The following is an 18,635-nucleotide window of genomic DNA, read 5'->3' on the forward strand; positions in this document are numbered from 1 at the left end:
ACATGCACAAGGGCCTACTCCTAGGTGCCTGGAAAGCAGTCAGTGAAACTAAAAGGAGCATCCAGGTTCAGATGGGCACTAACTGGGAGGTTTTAGAATTGTAATCCTGGACTATGCTCCTAAATCATTCAAAGTCTTACTCTAGATGTCTAAGTCTCTTACTGGATCTACCCCTTAAGTCTGGTCTTGCAAAGAAGGAAGAATTTTATGTAAAATGTAGGCAGCTTCAACTCCCACTTTCATTGACTCTTTTCCATTAGTCGCTCAGCCCCATATAGGAGTAAATCCTTAACAATAATCAGTCCTGCTTCCATTTACGTAATGGTAAAACTCACATTGACCTTGGTGATGGAGTAACCTCATTCAAAAATTGTGACCCAGGTTGTCTGGTGCAGCATAGCCATTTTTGTACTGAACTATGTCTTTACCGTGTTGCTGGACTTTTCTGCAATAACTCCAGATTGTCAGAAGACAAGGTAGATATACATCCTATACACTAACTGAATCAGATATACATAAGATGATGCACATCAAAAGAAATATAACTGGCCAGTGAAGAGAAGTCCTCCTGTGGTAAAGGGAACACATACCTACTTCTAGTTCTGATGGGTGTAGAGAAGCAAGTGGCTTAACATCCAACATCCACTTTTTTGGCCACTATCGGTACTTATAACTTATGTCTAATTTATATAGTTTGTCGCAGAGCAGGTAAGAAGAACAGAAAAGCCAGATCTACATCTTCTCTAGCAGAGGTACAACTACCAGGGTCTGTGCCATGGATAGCAGTAGTGGCAACAGGAGGCAGGCTGGGCTGGCTATGGCAGTGGCAGTGGCTGAACTAACAGCAGCAGCAGCAGCCGCCGCCATTTTTGCACATGCTCGAAGTGGGTACCCAGGGCTGATGTCCCAGTTGCCCACCTCTTGTTAAGCTACTGAATAGAACTTGCACTCCTTTGCCATCACTGAGAATCTAGACAGAGGTAGCTAGCAATGCAAATCTTAAATCAGGCAAAAGCCAGGGTAGAAATGCACCTTATAGACTAACTGAATCAGATAAGCATCAGTTTTTGTGAGCAATAACTCAGTCATGATGTATATCAGCATATGCATCTCTGATTCAGTTAATCTGTAAGGCATATCTCTACCCTGGCTTCTGACAATCTGGAGTCACTGCAGAAAAGGCCAGCAGAAGGGTAAATTATGAGAACAACTGAGCTTCAGTGATCAAGCTTGAAACTCCACAGCAGCAAGGAAAGATGGCAATTCAAGACCTGATACATATATACAACCAGGAAGGCTCCATGACAGACTACATTCCAATGCGTTTTGAAAAATTAAGTCTCATGCAGAGTAATGTGCAGAGTTCCCAGACAGTCAACAGTGGGATCCTGTAGCAATGGGGAAAAACCCTAAAATACAAATACCTTGCTGCTTCATTACACACAAAACTTACATACAGACTCAGATTAATTTTATTCACTGTAAATATTTTATCTGGCAAATGTCAGCATTTTTCCTTATGTAAATTATTCTACAATAAATGTCTCTATTATGCAAACCAGTTATTTTGGCTAGTTATATCTCTGCTGTCATAACTCCAGGCATACATCTCTAAATTTTAGTCATAAATATTAACAAGCTTTAAGTACAATATTCACAAACAGGCAAGGTTCTTTGGTAGATGTGGTATCTTTTATTAGATCCACTAAATAGTTGGAAAAAAGTTATTTGCAAGATTTCAGGCACAAACATTCTTCTTCAGGCACTGGGAAACTCTGCTGCTGTTCTGTGTTCACAAAAAGATTTCAAAAGACTCTGAAGTCAAGACTGTTAGGACCTCTGGTCACTGCATGACCAGATCTGGCATGCAGGGTTAGGCTAGTGCACAGGATTGCTCCGGAGCCAAATCAAGCATGCAGGATCATTCTGTGGCCAAACTGAGCCCTCACTGGATCTTGTACACAGTCTGACCCGGCGCAAGGCATTCAGTCTGTAACCGAGCCCAACACCACTCACCCAACCCACAAGGCCAGATAGGTTGGGCACCACTGCTCTAAGGTATCTGGATTCAGGATTGTGGTTCAGGCTCACCTGTAATCAGAGTCTATGAATTTAAAATAAAGTTGTAATCATAATAGATGTGTCTAGAGTTAATGTCAGCAGCTTTGGCAGCCATAGCACCCTTATGCACGTCTAGCCACAGAACTAGGATACAATAGTTACTGTCTTCCCTCTTGTGACCAACTTTGCTTCAGCTGTATGAAAGCATCAGCTGGGGTTTAACCCATAAGCAAATTATGGGTTAAACGGTGATTATAAATTAATCACAATTATGGTATATGATCAGATTAATACAGTAGACAGTTACCACTGTTTATCCCTATCTGTCAAAAGAAAACATTAAGGCTAAGTACAGACAAACAAAAAGGGAGGGTAGTCAGTGGGGGAGTGGAGAAAGCCCCTGAGGTGTGCCCCTCCTCAGTGGTTCTGGGTGGGTCAGGGGGGCTAGGGCAGGAGAGAAGACCTTCACTTTTCCCCTCATATCCGCTTCCCCTCTGCCCCCTAACCATGAACGATGCATGTCCCCAGAGGGTGGGGGGCACGGTGACCGCACGCAGGCAGTGGTGGTGGTGTTGGCAACGAGAGCATGACAGCAGCAAGCTCCCACAGGCAGCCACAGCAGTGTCAGTGGTAGGGGTGGGCCGAGTGGGGAGCTCCTGCAGGTGGCCACAGCGGTATCAGCAGTGGGGGAGAGGGTGGCAAGTGCCAACCAGTGGTCAGCGACCACCCACAGATGCCATCAGCATTGTCGGCAGCCAGGGGGGAGGGGGTGGCAATTGATGACCACCCACAGGCACTGCCAGGCAGTATTGATGGTGCTTTTCTTAGGGGGTGCACTGCCAATCTCAGGGAGTGCACGTGCACCCGCGTGCACCCCCTACGCATCACCGATGCCCCTAACAGCTAGCAGGGGGTGAGGCTAGAGAGTGCAGTCACACCAGGGCAGTCAGAGGAAGCAGAGAAAGCCCCTGCAGCGTGCCCCCCCCCCCCAGCAATTCTGGCAGAGTGAGGGACCTTCACTCCCCTACCACACTGCACGGCTTGGCTGACAGATGCAGGCACGACATAGGGCTGGGGAATAGAGATTTTGCTGCTTTGGCTCTGTGACAGCCCAGGGGCAGATAAGCGGGAGCACAGGCCAAGGCTAGCCTGCCTGCCCTGCAAGGCAAGGTTAGTGGGGTAGGTGTGTAAGTGGGACTGTGCGGTAATGAGTCAGGAGGAGATCTGACACAGAAGTTCAATAGACTGTTCTAACCTAAACTGATTAAATCAGATATTACATCCATCAAGATCTATATTAAATCAGGTTCTGTCATTTTGGAACAGGTCTATGTGGGCTGAACCTCTATTCCGTTACAAGTTTAGACCAGTTTCAAATCACTTATACTGGTTTATGTGTAATTTCTGTCCCTAGCCTTAGAGTTTTATAAACTTCCTTTCTCCTACCTGCTCAATGTAATTGACAAGTGAGTTCTTGTTGTCCTCCCAGTATCTCTTCAGAGTTTCCTCTGGTGGGAATTTCTCACAGCTCAGTTCCACAGTGATTTCAAAGCAGTTGCTGCTGAGGTAATTGAAGTCCTGCATTCCTGCAATATCAGCAGAGAGGTGTGTTCAGAAGATTTGCATTGCTCTGAGTGCACAGTTTTCAAGAAAAGGAAATTCCTAGTAATGCAGGAATTAAAGGAAGTCTTCATTGAACACAATGGGACTGATTCCTCTTTCCCAACAGCATAACTGAAGTAATTAGTGCAGTTAAACCAAAGCAAGAGAGAAAAAATAAACAAATAAAGCCAGGCCCACAATTTTTCTTGAGAGGAAGAAGAAAGTTAGGGGGGAAAGTCCTTGGAACATTGCATCTGAACATTTGACCTCTGTATTCTGATGGGACATATTGACTGCTGCATACTTGGCAGAAAGCATTTTTTTTTTGAAAAAAAAGAAACTGAGAACAGTTTCTAGGTGTGGTGCAGTTATTGTTAAAGTAAAAGCTGACTATTATGTAATCTATAGTGAACAGCAGTTAATGATAAATTAAATGAAAACATAATAAAAAAATATTGTGAAAGAGGACTGCATTAGGTCCTGGAAAAAGCTGTTTAAGAAGCTGCTTAAACTAATGGAGCTGATTAAACTAATGAGAGGGGCTTTTGTTTTGTTGATGGGCTGATAAAAGCAGGTTCCCTCACCTGCCACGTTTGCAGACAGTATGAAGAGGCAGGGTAAGAGATATTGAAAAGCTCAGTATCATCATATAATCAGCAGATGCATGCACTGCACCTGACCCCCTTTGCCTCAGAGTGCTATCCAGGGTCTGGGGTCTGGCAACACTCCTACCCTTTGAGTAGTGAGTGGGGAAAAGCCTGAGATAGTGCAGGCAGAGTGGGGGTTTACACCCCTTCCTAATCAGGGTGTCCTGCCAGGGCCTGGCCATGCCCCCCCTCAGCTCAGGACTGTGGAAGGGGGGGCGGGGAAGGGGCTGTTCTAGCACCCCTGGCTTCTAGCCTTAGCTGCTGCAGGCATATGCCTGCATTTCTTTAGTCCAGAGAGAATGTCTGTGCAGTCATAAACCGGTTAAACCTAGGCAGGTTAAACTAATATGCAAAGATTGAATCAATTCAGGCTCAGGCTTTTTGAATGTCTGTCCCTAGTCTTTCTGTTTGCATGTGGATTTAATCAATTCAGGCTGAGGAAGGCCTAGAATCCAGATCTCCTGCTTTCTGGAGAAGTACTCTAACCACTGGGCTATTATGCAAAAGGTAGGCAGTGCCATTCCACCCAACTCTCTCTATTCCCAGGCTTTATGACCTTGTCTATTGGGACCAGCCTTCTTGGGTATAGGTCCAATTTTTTGACATGTTGAAATCTACAGGCCAAGGCCTTTCTTATAAGCCCAATCTAGATCTAACGGAAGAAAATGACTTGCCCAAGGAAGGCTATAGCACAGTCAGATTTGATGTCAGCTCTCCTCCATCCCAGTACTACCCTTAACCAGAAGCTCCTAAGTGGCAAATGGCATACACCTGGGTGCTACACTTTCTAAAAGCAAATTGTTCCTTATCCATCTCCCTCTTGCTATCTGTATCACCACTACTGACCAAATAATCCAGCCTGATTCCACCCTGCTCACAGAGACACACATAAGTAAAAAGTTAAATACTGAATGCTGCCTATGTAACTAAAATACTGAATAGGTAGCCTCTACTACCCCACTTGTTTTGTTTGGCCCCAGCCAAATGAGGGGAAGAGATACCAGGCTATTTTGCAAAGAGCGCAGTACTTACACTGTGCACTAATGGTACAGTCATCACGAAGAAGAATGTTTAGACAGCAAATAACACTTCAGCATGCAAAGCCATGAGAGTTGGGCCTTTTGTAGTCAGATATATCCTAGCCCTGCTTCCTATATCAAGAGTTCAAGACATTTTGATACGGCTCTCCTGACTTAAAGGTTAGTATTATCCCCATTTTACAAGTGGGTAAATCATGATAGTGAGAGAAAAGACAGTGGAAAGAGCAATAGAATCCAAGAGTCCTCATAGTCAGGACCGCTATATACACTAAGTGATGGGTGTCAAAGATACTGCCTAGAGGGGCTGGGAAGTTGGACGTGGGGGAGTGGACATGGGGCCCACTGCTGATTTCCCAGCTATGGAGCCCTGTTAGGGATGTGTATGAGCAGTGGTTGGAGCAGGACAAGTGATGGCTCAGTTAATCCCGCTCTGCCACCACCACCACCACTCACCCTACAACTGCTGGATCTGGATCTGGATCCAGAAGGCAAGGCACCCTGCAGTCAAGATTAGGCCTGGCAGTCCCTGAATTAGAGAATGGTGCTATTTAATTCTTTTCTTTCTTGTTCTGAAATAAATAATCTGTGAAGGAGAGCCTAGGAGCTGCAAGAGACAATGCAATTGAGTCATAATGTCACCAACGCACAACCAGCTGCTGCCTGTAGTCCCCAAACATTATGACTACCAAAAGAAGACAGCCAAGGTGGTCCTCAGAAAGCCAGTGAAAATTTACTCAAGAAACAAAGAAAAGGTTCCCTGCTGCTTGTGTCCTACATGTTCTAGGTTTGTATTTTTTCCTCGGCTCAGGGAGCTTCTTTGGGGGGTAAATGGGCCATTCCAAAACTGAAAGAGCACTACAGGCTGCCATTTCTGCCCTGGTTTTCAAAGACAGGAGAGAGGAAGGGGTTCCAAAGGAGACCTGATTTCAAACAGTGTCCCTTTATAGTCATAACTGGGGCAGGATATGAGGGAGGATGAAATCAGGATATATTTGCTGGATATAGGTGACAATATTTTTCAAAGGATACATTTGGTACTAAGGCTGCCTCAGTGAACGTGGCCACATGCTCTACATGACATATTTCTTCCTCCTTGCTGCCCTGAGATTCTGCCAAAGCAAAACAACCAACTCAAGGAGAGGAGAGCATGATGCCCTCTCTCCTTGGGTTTCAGGAGATTCCATTCTCTGAAGGTCTGCAAGCAGCAGAACTAGGGTTGGGCAAGCAGGGCACAAATGCCAGGCACAGACTTAGAGGAGGTGCCAGAATGGCAGGGCTCAAGGCTGGTATTTACCAGAAGTGTCCTCTGGGAGAGGTGCCCGGCATTTGGGAATAGCTGCTATGGAGGGGATACTGACATAGCCACCATGCAATGGGTTTACGGAGTAGCTGCCAGAGGTAGGCACACTTCCCTCTAACCCTTTTCCCAGGTCTTTTCTTCCTGCCAAATTTACTGTTTCCAGTTGCCACTGGTGAAGAAAAACAGCAGCATTCAGCAACAGGGGTTCAAGAAGAGGAGCATGAGGAGGTCTTTATACCAGGTGGCTGCTTCCTTAATCCCCTGGGTGCTGGATCTGCTGACACATTCCAGGATCCAGAATGGCAGAAAGGAGGGTGCAAGAGCAATGACCTGCACTACAGGAATGGCTGTACCCTTGCATCCAGGCTCCCCTTCCCACACCAGAGCATGCAGTTTGCACTGGAGGAACAGCAGGGGGTAGCAGAGGGGACTTTTTTTAAGTCCCTCAAGCAGGTAAAAATATTTCCTCCCCCTCCCTTCCCATCTGTGCACAGTAGTCTCTACTTCCCTCCCCTGCCCACCACTGCTGTTGTCTCCAGCTCACCTGGGAACAGGCTCCAGAGCTGCTTCTGTCCTGCTCCAGCCAGGCTGCATGTGGAGCTAGGCTTGGTTAGACAGCTGCGGTAGCAGGAGGGTTCTCTTCTCCTGCGCCTAGTCCCAGGCTTTCAGAGAACACTGCAGGGACTGCTGCTGCTGTCCCTGGCTAAGCCTGGCTCCCCAAAGAGCCTAAGTGGAGCAGGCAGGAGAAACTCTGGAGCTCCTTCATTTGCCCCCACCAAAGCAGCCAGAGACAGTGGCAGTGGTAAGCAGTGGAGGGGGGCAGATGTGCCAGTAAGCATGGAGAAGACAGGGGGACTCTCACTCACTTTGGGGACTTAAAATTAAGTCCCCAGCTGATGCTCCCACAGCACGACTGACTGAAAGGGGGGCTGCATTTGTGCCACTGTACCCCACTTTGGATTCAACCCTGGCTATTCCCAATGGCAGGACACTTTTGACATAGACCGATCCATGTTGTAAACTAGTTGTGCCTCTGCTGAAGCAGTTCTATACATTTCAGACTACACCTATTGCTTATATATGGCCATGTCTTTCTGCCATGGAGTTTTTCTACAAAATAAACAAAAAATGCTCCTTTATTTTATTTTACCCCCACAAATAGTTAATAGGGTTAACCAAGCTTTACACTGGAGCAAACAAATTCAGAATCTGAACAAAGACTGTATCTTCCATTTTTTTATTTTATAAATAGATACCATCAGCCAGATGTTAGCACTGCTGAGATTCTGTGTAACAAATTAGCTTAGGAGTTAGTTTAATGTTAATGTCAGTATATGAATACTGATTCTATGTGAATACTTATTTATATAAGTCAGTATACAGAATTATTTGCAATATGCAAAACATGAACCTCCTAGAGTTCTCATGCTAAAGCCTAATGTCTTTAGCATTGATAAGGCAAATGGCAACCTAAGAAAATTGGCACAACTTACCATGTCTGTGAAAAAATAGAAAGACTCTCAAATAGTAGCCTAATTATAGAGCAGTGTGAGCTCCTTTGAACTATCTGTATGATAATACAAGAATCTTAATAGACTCACTTGATAAAGTGCCATTGCAAGACTCCTTGGTATACTGTGTTGTAAATGATAATCGGAGTTAAACTAAAACTGAACAAGAACAGCAGGCATGCAGCTTGTTAGTGATCCACTATTATTCCTCTTGTTCTTGCCTATGGCCTCAAACCAGCATTCATTTCTAGCAGTGGAGACTTCTAAGGCATTTCTACCAGTAGACATCTTTCTGGGAATGTAGCACTATAGGGGGATGTCCAGACAAGCACGAATGTGTGGTTTGTGGTACAACAAATCGCATGTGGAGAATTTCCAGTGTAGCACACAGTTGCACATTTGCAGCACAATGCCCAAATTTGATACTGGAATGCCCTGTTAGCAAAAAAAAAAAAGCCACAAAAAGCAACGTGGCAGTAGTGTGCACCACCAGAAACAGAGCCTGGACATCCAGAGCCATGCTCTGGCTGCCAGCCAGGCTCTGTGCAGCCAGATTGGTGCCACTGCTACCCCAGGAGGCCCCCAGGACCCTAGGTAAGGCTTCTGGGCCTGGTCTCCTCTACCCCACTTGAGACAATTTGGTGCATGCTGGAATATGCCCTGGGACGCAAAGCAGCAGCACAAATGTGTACTGCTGCTTTTTGTGCCCCTGGAAATGCACGCCTCTGCATATTAGGACATGCCCTAGGTGTTCAGTCTTCAGCTAAACCTCTCCCCTAGTCTGTGCGCCTTCCCCAGACTAGGGTGATCCTGGCCTGGGGAAGACATGGGGAACAAGAGTTGCTCCGTTCCTCCCAGACCCAGACCTCAAATGGCTAGGCAGAGGGTGAGAAGATCTGTTAACTGCTCCAGTCCCCTCCTGGACTGGTTGAGGAGAGGATGGGAGCAGTGGGGCATGCCCCCCACCAACTCCATAGTCTGGGGTCTCCCAATCTAGGGAGTGGGCAGCTGCTTCTCCATAGCAAGGAAAGGCAGCAGGCTGTGGGCACAGCTCTTACAGTACAGTGTCAGGGGAGCTCCTCCATGTACAGCTCTAAGAGCTAGAAGCCTACAGCCGCACACCAGATGGGGAGAGGACTGTGGCAGTGAACCAGATCATGACCAGTTGGTCTGGAGAACAGGTGAGGAAAAGCTGGGCAATGATGTACATGCCTTCTCCAGACTGGGGTGCCCCCAGTCTCAGGGAAACTGGAGAGGGCCAGGGCAATTCAATTTGTCCATGGAAGAAGTCAACCTTCATGGAAGTGCTTCCCCTCCCACCTTCCCCACACCACAGTCATCTAATCTGGGGAAGGCATGGGAGAAGCTGTTTCTTGACTCTGAATCAGGGCAATGCCCTCACCTCCTGTCCTCAGCTGTAACAGCGATAGCAAACATGTCCCTTCCAGCTTCTATGGCAGCCTTAGGGTGCAGACAGAAGTGCAGCTTCCGGCTGTAACTCAAACCTTTTCTGCAAAGCGTTCTGAGTTACAACATTACCCCAGACGAAACAGAAGGGCTAGGGACAGACATTCAAAAAGCTGGAGCCTTAATTGATTCAACCTCTGCAGGTTAGTCTAACCTGCCTAGGTTAAACCAGTTTGTAACAGGACAAACATTCTCTCTGGACTGAGGAACTGTGAGCATATGCCTGCAGTTTCTCAGGCCAGGGAGGGGTTTAATTCCCCCTCTCTATCTCACCAGTAAGGACCCAAGCCGGATCTGCCAAGCGCTCTCTCTCCTTGCTGCAGCAGCAATTCAGGCACCATGGCCCCTGATGCAGAAGCAGGCAGGGAGGAGAGTTAGTCTCCCCTCTACCCCCACTGGCAGCCAGATCTGCCCAACATTGCCGCCGCACTCACACCCTGTGGGGGAATAGGCCCCGTGCTGTCCCCTCCACTAGAGGGAGGACAAATAACCCCGGCCCAGCCCACCTCCCCTGCCGTGCCCCCAGCTGCTAGCCATGGCCCTGCCCCACTGCTATCGGGCTGGAGTCCCCTGCCACATCCCCTTCTCAGCCTGTGGGCTGGCTGAGGCTGGCAGGGGGTACGGGGGCAGAAGCCCGCAGCCAGACTTGGCTCTACCCCCAGATCTGGGAGCCATGCCCCCCTCTCAGCTGGCCCAGAGGATGAGAAGGGGACGTGGCAGGGGACTTCAGCTTCTCCTCTCCCTCCTTCCTCGCCTCCCCTCAGCTGGCCCAGAGACAGAAGGGGACATGGCAGTGGACTCCAGCCCTGCTCCCAGCTCTGGTGTGGGGGAAGCCAAGCCCCAATACAGGCTCCTTGATCCTCCCAGCCAGCCCGAAGCTGAGAAAAGTAACTCTCTCCCCTTCTGTGCTGAGAAGTCAGGCTGCTGGGCAGCCTCCCCTCCCTCTGCGCTTGGGACAGTGCCTGGAGGAATAAGCCCCCTCCTGCCGGGAAGGGGCTGACCCAAGCGCAGACCAAGCGGCAGCTGCCAGTACAAGGGCAGCAGCCTGACTTCTCAGCACAAGAGAGGAGAGAGTTCCTCTTCTCAGCCTTGGGGCTGAGGGGAGGGGAGAAGGAGGAGAGGGAAGGGAAGGAGGGAGAGGAGAAACTGAAGTCCCTTCCCATCTCCTTGTTCCAGTCAATTTTGCCCACTTGCACAGGTCGAGTTCTTCATTTTATTTTCATTCAAATTAGGCAACTTCCTCCTTTATTCTGCCTGGGCTCAGCAGAACATTGCAGCCGTTAAAGAGACTTTCTGGTCAGTTGCTCAGACACAACACAACCTGCAGCCCCTCATACCTGCAATTGCAGAGAAAGGCCATAGCTTGAACGTAACTAAAGCTTGAATATAAGACTCTTCAGAGATTTTACCTGTTAAAATCTAATAAATCACTATTGAGCATGTGTTTTTCCAAGGGTTATATCAGAGTTAATTGTTTAATTATTTATAAATCCAGTTTTTTACATTCATTCTCTGAGTCGTTATAACTTATGTATTTCTTAGGAGATTAAAATATTTTGCTTTTTTTCATCAAAAGTATGGGAGAGTTTTTTTATTTGCCACAAAATGGTCTAAAACTGTTTCTGGAGAATGGAATTGCTGAACTATTCCGAGACTGCCAGTTATGCTGGGTAAAAGATCAATATCACAGTCAAATGGGCCACTAACTGGCTGGAGGGCCACACCCAGAGAGTGGTGGTGGACGGGTCTTTTTTGACCTGGAGGGATGTGGGCAGTGGGGTCCCCCAGGGCTCGGTTCTCGGGTCCGCACTGTTCAACATCTTCATCAGCAACTTTCACGAGGGGGTAAAAAGCACCCTGTTCAAATTCAGAGACGACACTAAGTTGTGGAGGGGAAGTGGGCATGCTAGAAGGAGGAATAGGCTGCAATCAAACCTAGACAGGTTACAGGGGTGGGCAGATGAAAACAGGATGGGTTTCAACACGGACAAGTGCAAGGTGCTGCACCTGGGGAGGAAGAACCAGCAGCATACCTACAGGCTGGGGAACTCCCTTCTCATCAGTGCAGAGGCAGAAAAGGATCTTGGAGTCATTATTGATGCCAAAATGAACATGGGTTGACAGTGTGGGGATGCGGTCAGGAAGGCTAACCGTACCTTATCATGCATCCACAGATGCATCTCAAGCAGGTCCAAGGAGGTGATCCTCCCCCTCTATGTGACACTGGTCAGGCTGCAGTTGGAGTACTGCATCCAGTTCTGGGCGCTGCACTTCAGGAGGGATGTGGACAACATGGAGAGGGTCCAGAGGAGGGCCACTCGCATGATCCGGGGGCAGCAGGGCAGGCCCTACAAGGAGAGGCTAAGGGACCTGAACCTGTTCAGCCTCCACAAGAGAAGGCCAAGGGGGGATCTAGTGGCCATTTACTAACTAGTCAGGGGGGCCCAGCAGGCATTGGGGGAGTCCCTGTTCCCCTGAGCACTACCAGGAGTGACTAGAAATAATGGTCACAAGCTGGCAGAGGGTAGATTCAGACTAGACATCAGGAGGCACTACTTCACAGTCAGGGTGGCTAGGATCTGGAACCAACTTCCAAGAGAAGTGGTGCTGGCTCCTACCCTGGGGGTCTTTAAGAGGAGGCTACATCAACACCTTGCTGGGGCATTTGACCCCAGCATTCTTTCCTGCCCATGGCAGGGGGTCAGACTTGATGATCTGCTCAGGTCCCTTCTGACCCTACCAACTATGAAACTATGAAATATTATTATGAGGCATGCTGCCTACCTCCTCTCTTTTCTTATTGTATGTTTCAAGCTCAAAGCATGGGGAATTCCATGTTTGCCATCCAGTAGCTTTTAGGAGTTTTGCATCTACCATAGCAAATGTGTCCAGGAGAATATTTTGTACTCTGAGCCTTTTATGGATGATCTTGGAAGATCTTTTTTCTTTTTTTTTAATTTACAATTTTAGTCCATAATCTATCAATCACCAACTACCTGATTTTAAAGGGACCATAGTTGCTGATGCTTCTCAGAGAGTAACAGTATCTGTACTACACAGTGAAGTAGAACTGACCTCCAGGAACACTGTACCAAGCGCCACCATTGGTTGTTCCATCTACAAAGCTACTGTCATCATCATTTTTACGACACGGTGGCCTGTTTGGATCAGACATGGCAGGGTTATAAGATGAATAACTCCGAGCCAAGCTTTGAAAAATAGTATCATCAGGGCAGGTGCTGTATTCATGAGCACTTCCTAGAAAAAAACCCAGAAGATACATGGATTAGTACAGAAGTCAGACTGACTGGAACTATAGCTGAGATTAAACTTTAAGTGCACGGAATTTGTCCAAAACTTTTCTATAAGGTACCAGCTATAACTATACACTGTGAAATTCATATATTACTTACTGCAACTGATTGTGGCTACTTATATCATTTTCATAATAATAATTCCCATTTCTATTAATATCAATACTAGCATGGCATTAATTAATATCTTAACAACATTGTATGATAACTGACTGAATTATTCTATAGCAGTGTGCTCCATTTGTTTAACTGAAACTGCTCCAGTCTACAGATGCTCAGGCAAGAAAAACTATAATATAGTTATTTTGCCTTACTTTTATTTTCAGAACTGTATTTTTTTTAAATATATCAGTCAAATCTTTAATAAAAAGAAAGTATTCCCTACATGTATTGCTTTACTTTACAGGACACAAACAGCCTATGATTACTTATATACTTATGTCAACTGTTGTATCTTTGATTACTTGTTAGTCATAGATTCATAGATGTTAGGGTCGGAAGGGACCTCAATAAATCATCAAGTCCGACCCCCTGCATATGCAGGAAAGAGTGCTGGGTCTAGATGACCCCAGCTAGATACTCGTCTAACCTCCTCTTGAAGACCCCCAGGGTAGGGGAGAGCACCACCTCCCTTGGGAGCCCGTTCCAGACCTTGGCCACTCGAACTGTGAAGAAGTTCTTCCTAATGTCCAATCTAAATCTGCTCTCTGCTAGCTTGTGGCCATTGTTTCTTGTAACCCCCGGGGGCGCCTTGGTGAATAAATCCTCACCAATTCCCTTCTGTGCCCCCGTGATGAACTTATAGGCAGCCACAAGGTCGCCTCTCAACCTTCTCTTGCGGAGGCTGAAAAGGTCCAGTTTCTCTAGTCTCTCCTCGTAGGGCTTGGTCTGCAGGCCCTTGACCATACAAGTTTCCCTTCTCTGTACCCTCTCCAGGTTATCCGCATCCTTCTTGAAGTGTGGCGCCCAGAATTGCACACAGTACTCCAACTGCGGTCTGACCAACGCCCTATAGAGGGGAAGTATCACCTCCCTGGACCTATTCGTCATGCATCTGCTGATGCACGATAAAGTGCCATTGGCTTTTCTGATGGCTTCGTCACACTGCCGGCTCATGTTCATCTTGGAGTCCACTAGGACTCCAAGATCCCTCTCCACCTCTGTGCCACCCAGCAGGTCATTCCCTAGGCTGTAGGTGTGCTGGACATTTTTCCTCCCTAGGTGCAGCACTTTGCATTTCTCCTTGTTGAACTGCATCCTGTTGTTTTCAGCCCACTTGTCCAACCTATCCAGGTCTGCCTGCAGCTGTTCCCTGCCCTCTGGCGTGTCCACTTCTCCCCATAGCTTTGTGTCATCTGCAAACTTGGACAGAGTACATTTCACTCCCTCGTCCAAGTCGCTGATGAAGACATTAAAGAGTATCGGTCCAAGGACCGAACCCTGCGGGACCCCACTGCCCACACCCTTCCAGGTCGAGACCGACCCATCTACCACGACTCTTTGGGTGCGACCCTCTAGCCAATTCGCCACCCACCGGACTGTGCAGTCATCCACATCACAGCCTCTTAACTTGTTCACCAGTATGGGGTGGGATACCGTATCGAAGGCCTTTCTGAAGTCTAAGTATACGACATCCACCCCTCCTCCTGTGTCCAGGCGTTTCGTAACCTGGTCATAGAAAGAGACTAGGTTGGTCAGGCACGATCTGCCTGCCACAAACCCATGCTGGTTTCCCCTCAGCATAATTTGCCCTGCCGGGCTCTCACAAATGTGAGCCTTGATAATTTTTTCAAAGACTTTACCAAGGATGGAGGTGAGACTGACCGGCCTATAGTTGCCCGGGTCCTCCTTCCTCCCCTTTTTGAAAATGGGGACCACGTTAGCCCTTTTCCAGTCCTCCGGGACTTGGCCCATGCTCCACGAGCATTCAAATATTCCCGCCAGTGGCTCTGCAATGATGTCGGCAAGTGCCTTCAGCACCCTCGGATGGAGCCCATCCGGGCCTGCCGACTTAAAGGCATCCAGTTCTTCCAAGTGACTCTGCACCACCTCAGGATCTACATATGGAAGTCTGGCGCTTTGCTGCTGCCTCTCTACAACCCCAGTGAGAGACTTGTCGTGCCCTTCACTTAGGAACACTGAGGCAAAGAACTCGTTGAGGAGTTCAGCCTTGTCCCCCCTATCTGTCACCAACTGTTTCTGCCCATTTAGCAGTGGTCCTATTCCTCCCTGGGCCTTCCTTTTACTCCCTATATGTCTAAAAAACAATTTCTTGTTGTCCTTTACTTGGGTTGCCATCCTCAGCTCCATGGTAGCTTTGGCCCGCCTAACTGCCTCCCTACAAGCACAAGCAGAGGAGGTATATTCATCTTTAGTGATCTCACCCTGTTTCCACTTTTTATGTGCTCCCCTTTTGGCTCTTAGGCTGCCCTGGATTTCTCTGGTCAGCCATGGAAGCCTCCTGGCCCCTTTCCCTCTTTTGCCTCGCTCGGGGAGACATTGCCTCATCAACAGGTGGCAATGTATTAAAAGGTAATTGCCAAACATGGTGTACTTAAATTCTATTATTTGTTGAAGATAAAAAGAGTCAAACGTCAGGGACGCAAGCAATGCAACCCTGGATCCACAGGAATCAACAAACAAATCCCTGTGATTTCAATAGAGTTCAAATTTCATGCAACCAATTTGTGGTATTGTACCATGTAGGAAGTCACTGGGCTTCTAGACTTAGTCTACAGTTTCTAGTACATCTTCACTTATAGGTATCCAAAGCCTGGCATTCCCTTTTGAGAAAGGAGATCCTGTTGGAGGGACCATTTCAGGTTTTTTCCAATTAATCCTTTATATATTTTCACTAAAATTATAGTGCAAACAGTGGAAATTTTATGCATCTTATTTTCCACTGCATTATATTAGTTTTGCTATGAATCTCCACTGAACTCATCCCCTCTATTTCAAAACATGAGTTCAAAGTTACATTGTAATTATATCTGGGAAAAAACTAAAGGGAATTAATGGGTCATTACTATATAATTACATGATATTTACCAATTGAATTATAGGTACCCATTTAAGGAGAGACAACTACATGTCATTTGTATCTTTTGATATATCAATGTACATAACACATACCACTACGAGTCTCATCATATGGATAGTTTGCAACAAGGTCTCCTCCATGGAGATTGGCTGAGAGAACAAAGGGAATATCCATAATCCAGTGAATGATACCCTTTGTTTCAGGAGCAAGCTATAATTAAAAAAAAAAAAAGTAATTTGCATCAATTCTCTCTTGATATTCAATGTAATAACATATTCAGCTGTCTAACAACTTACACACATACTACATGTTTTTTTCTGAATTAATCTGTGATCCAATCCATTTAAATTAACAGAAATTTTTCATTGGCTTTACTGGGAGCCAGATCACTGCATAGTCATCAGTCTGAAGTAACTCCATTGACTTCAATGGATTTTACATCAATGTGAAATGTAATACATTTACATCAGAATCAGAGCACATATTACTGCATGTTTGTATTTGACGTTGCCCTACTCCATTTGGGATGGGAATTATAATGGCAAAATGAAAAAAAAAGAAAATAAATGTTGATTTCAATAGCACTCACTGCACTCTGTCCACTGAACGTTGTCTCTAACAAAGTAAAATCACACCTGCAGAGTTTGTAATCACTTTTCATCAACAGATTTTAAAAGCCATTTTCTGGCCCCAAAAACATGAACGCCACCACATTAGTAGCAGCTCCTGAATACATTCTGCAAGCAAATATCACATGGAGGGAGAATCCCTCCAGAGATTTTAAACAATATACAGTTACATATTACATTATCTGTTAAACACAAATTAGATGCATGCATAGCCAAGAATGCAATAAACTTCAATATACAAGTGAATTCTGGTAGCATTGCAGAATTGTCAGCATGCAGAATGCACTTAAGGTCAACTTATAAAAAAGAGAGATACAGGAGACATAGATATCAAAAAGGACTCCATGACCTCTACCTTTGGAAAGAGATTAAGCTTGGAGTTAAAGAAGCATCTGTGGGTTATCAGACGTGGACACGCCACTCAAGAAAAGAAATCCAACAACATCCAGTAACATCCAAACAAAAGAAATTATGGTGCACCAAAACCAAGAAATTTAAAACCAGAAGATAGAAACAAAATAATGTAAATGTAAATGTAAACCAGAACATAGAAAGAAACAAAATAATGTAAATGCTGACCATATCTTGATTTATTTAAGAACGTACGGCTTCTGGATCTAAGACCTTGCAAGAAGTTTCCCTTAAAGAAAACCCAACAGATGAGCTAGGCATTCTAATGATTTTGGTAGAAAGTACCTTAGGATTCTGGTCCACAGCCTTCTTCATGTTTTTCATTAGGTGATTGTTTGGACCACCTTCTCTCTCATTAACATAGACTATTCTATCTAGGTCAGGGAAATTTCTGTTCAGGTCTATTCCTTGAGCATTACTTCGACCAACAAACCAGTCTTTAAGTTCACCAGGCTGCAACGAAAAGAAAAAGAAATAATAAAGGGAAACAAGAGGTCTTAAATCATCAGCAGAGATTGCTGCATGTTGATCATTCAACAGTACAAGCTTCATGGAAGCACAGCATAAAATTCATGGCACTGTTGTATCATTGGTCCTAAGGAGCAGAATTGCAGAAGACCGAAGGAATTCTGACTCTGCCAGATTATAGTTGGAGCTCTGTGGGAGCAAAAGCAGCAACTATTGTTCTGATATCCAGGAGTGGCCATTCTCACGCCAGCCTATATCCACTGGTGAAGTGAAGCAAAGGTAACTAAAGTAGACTAAAAGTCACAAAGACCCACTTTAAGGCCCTTTTATGGGCCCTTAGTGTTAAACAAAAATCAGACTCTTCATCTTTCTTTCTTCAGCAACCTTTTATTATTTATCTTAATGTTATCACTGACCTACTAAAGCAGTGAGGGGCAGCCTTTTTGGCAGGTGTGCCACTAATTAAGTCCACAGCCTCCCCTTCTCTTCCTGATATGCTGCTTTGCTTTCTGCTCCCTGCCCTACATGCCACTTCGCCGCCTCCTCCCTACCCAGGCTGCCATGTGCAGGTTGGTTGGTTACCCCAAAATGAGGGTGGGGGCATTATACAGAAATATTATTGACATTTCAGTCAACTGAAATTCAATAACATTTCAATAACAGTTTTTGCATAACCATCCCCTTATTTTTGACCAGTGCTGTAAAGTCCTTGTGTGGCATTTTGAATATGCCCACTTTTGAACACATTTTTTTTTCTGTCTAAATCAGATATCCTGGAAAATCAGTCTTCAAATATGAAGATACAAAGTGCATGTTAAGGTGAATAGGGTGCTATGTTATAGTACCAATGCATTATTGGTATTAGGAACTCTACTGCACTTGTTAGTCCATATGCAAAAAGCAAATCATGTCAAAACTCAAGGATTGAACTGCTCATATAGACAAAACAGACTATTTTAAGGTATCTATTTAAAGCCCGGAAAAGATGGAGGCCTAGCTGTTTAAAAGTACCCATTTTTACTGATGCTTCATTGCAACAGATGAGATCAGTTGGCATCCTCTCATTTAAAGTCCATAGATTAGAATGTCTGAGGGTAGGAAGTAAAGTAATTTTATCACAGAGGGCCTGATTATGGAATTCTCCA

General features: G+C 45.8%; 1 protein-coding gene across 1 annotated transcript in view; it reads right to left on the minus strand.

Moving 5' to 3' along the window:
* CPE (carboxypeptidase E) overlaps positions 1–18,635 on the minus strand; it is a 105,322-nt gene that overhangs the window by 11,911 nt on the left and 74,776 nt on the right. Inside the window, exons 3-6 of the mRNA XM_059721903.1 lie at positions 17,308–17,475; positions 16,075–16,192; positions 12,704–12,886; positions 3,508–3,647 (exon numbers count right to left, since the gene is read on the minus strand). Coding sequence (XP_059577886.1) covers positions 3,508–3,647; positions 12,704–12,886; positions 16,075–16,192; positions 17,308–17,475 — 609 coding nt within the window. The remainder of the gene's footprint in view (positions 1–3,507; positions 3,648–12,703; positions 12,887–16,074; positions 16,193–17,307; positions 17,476–18,635) is intronic.

Source organism: Alligator mississippiensis, chromosome 2 (genome assembly GCF_030867095.1).
Source record: "Alligator mississippiensis isolate rAllMis1 chromosome 2, rAllMis1, whole genome shotgun sequence".
In the NCBI taxonomy this organism is placed as follows: Eukaryota; Metazoa; Chordata; order Crocodylia; family Alligatoridae; genus Alligator; species Alligator mississippiensis.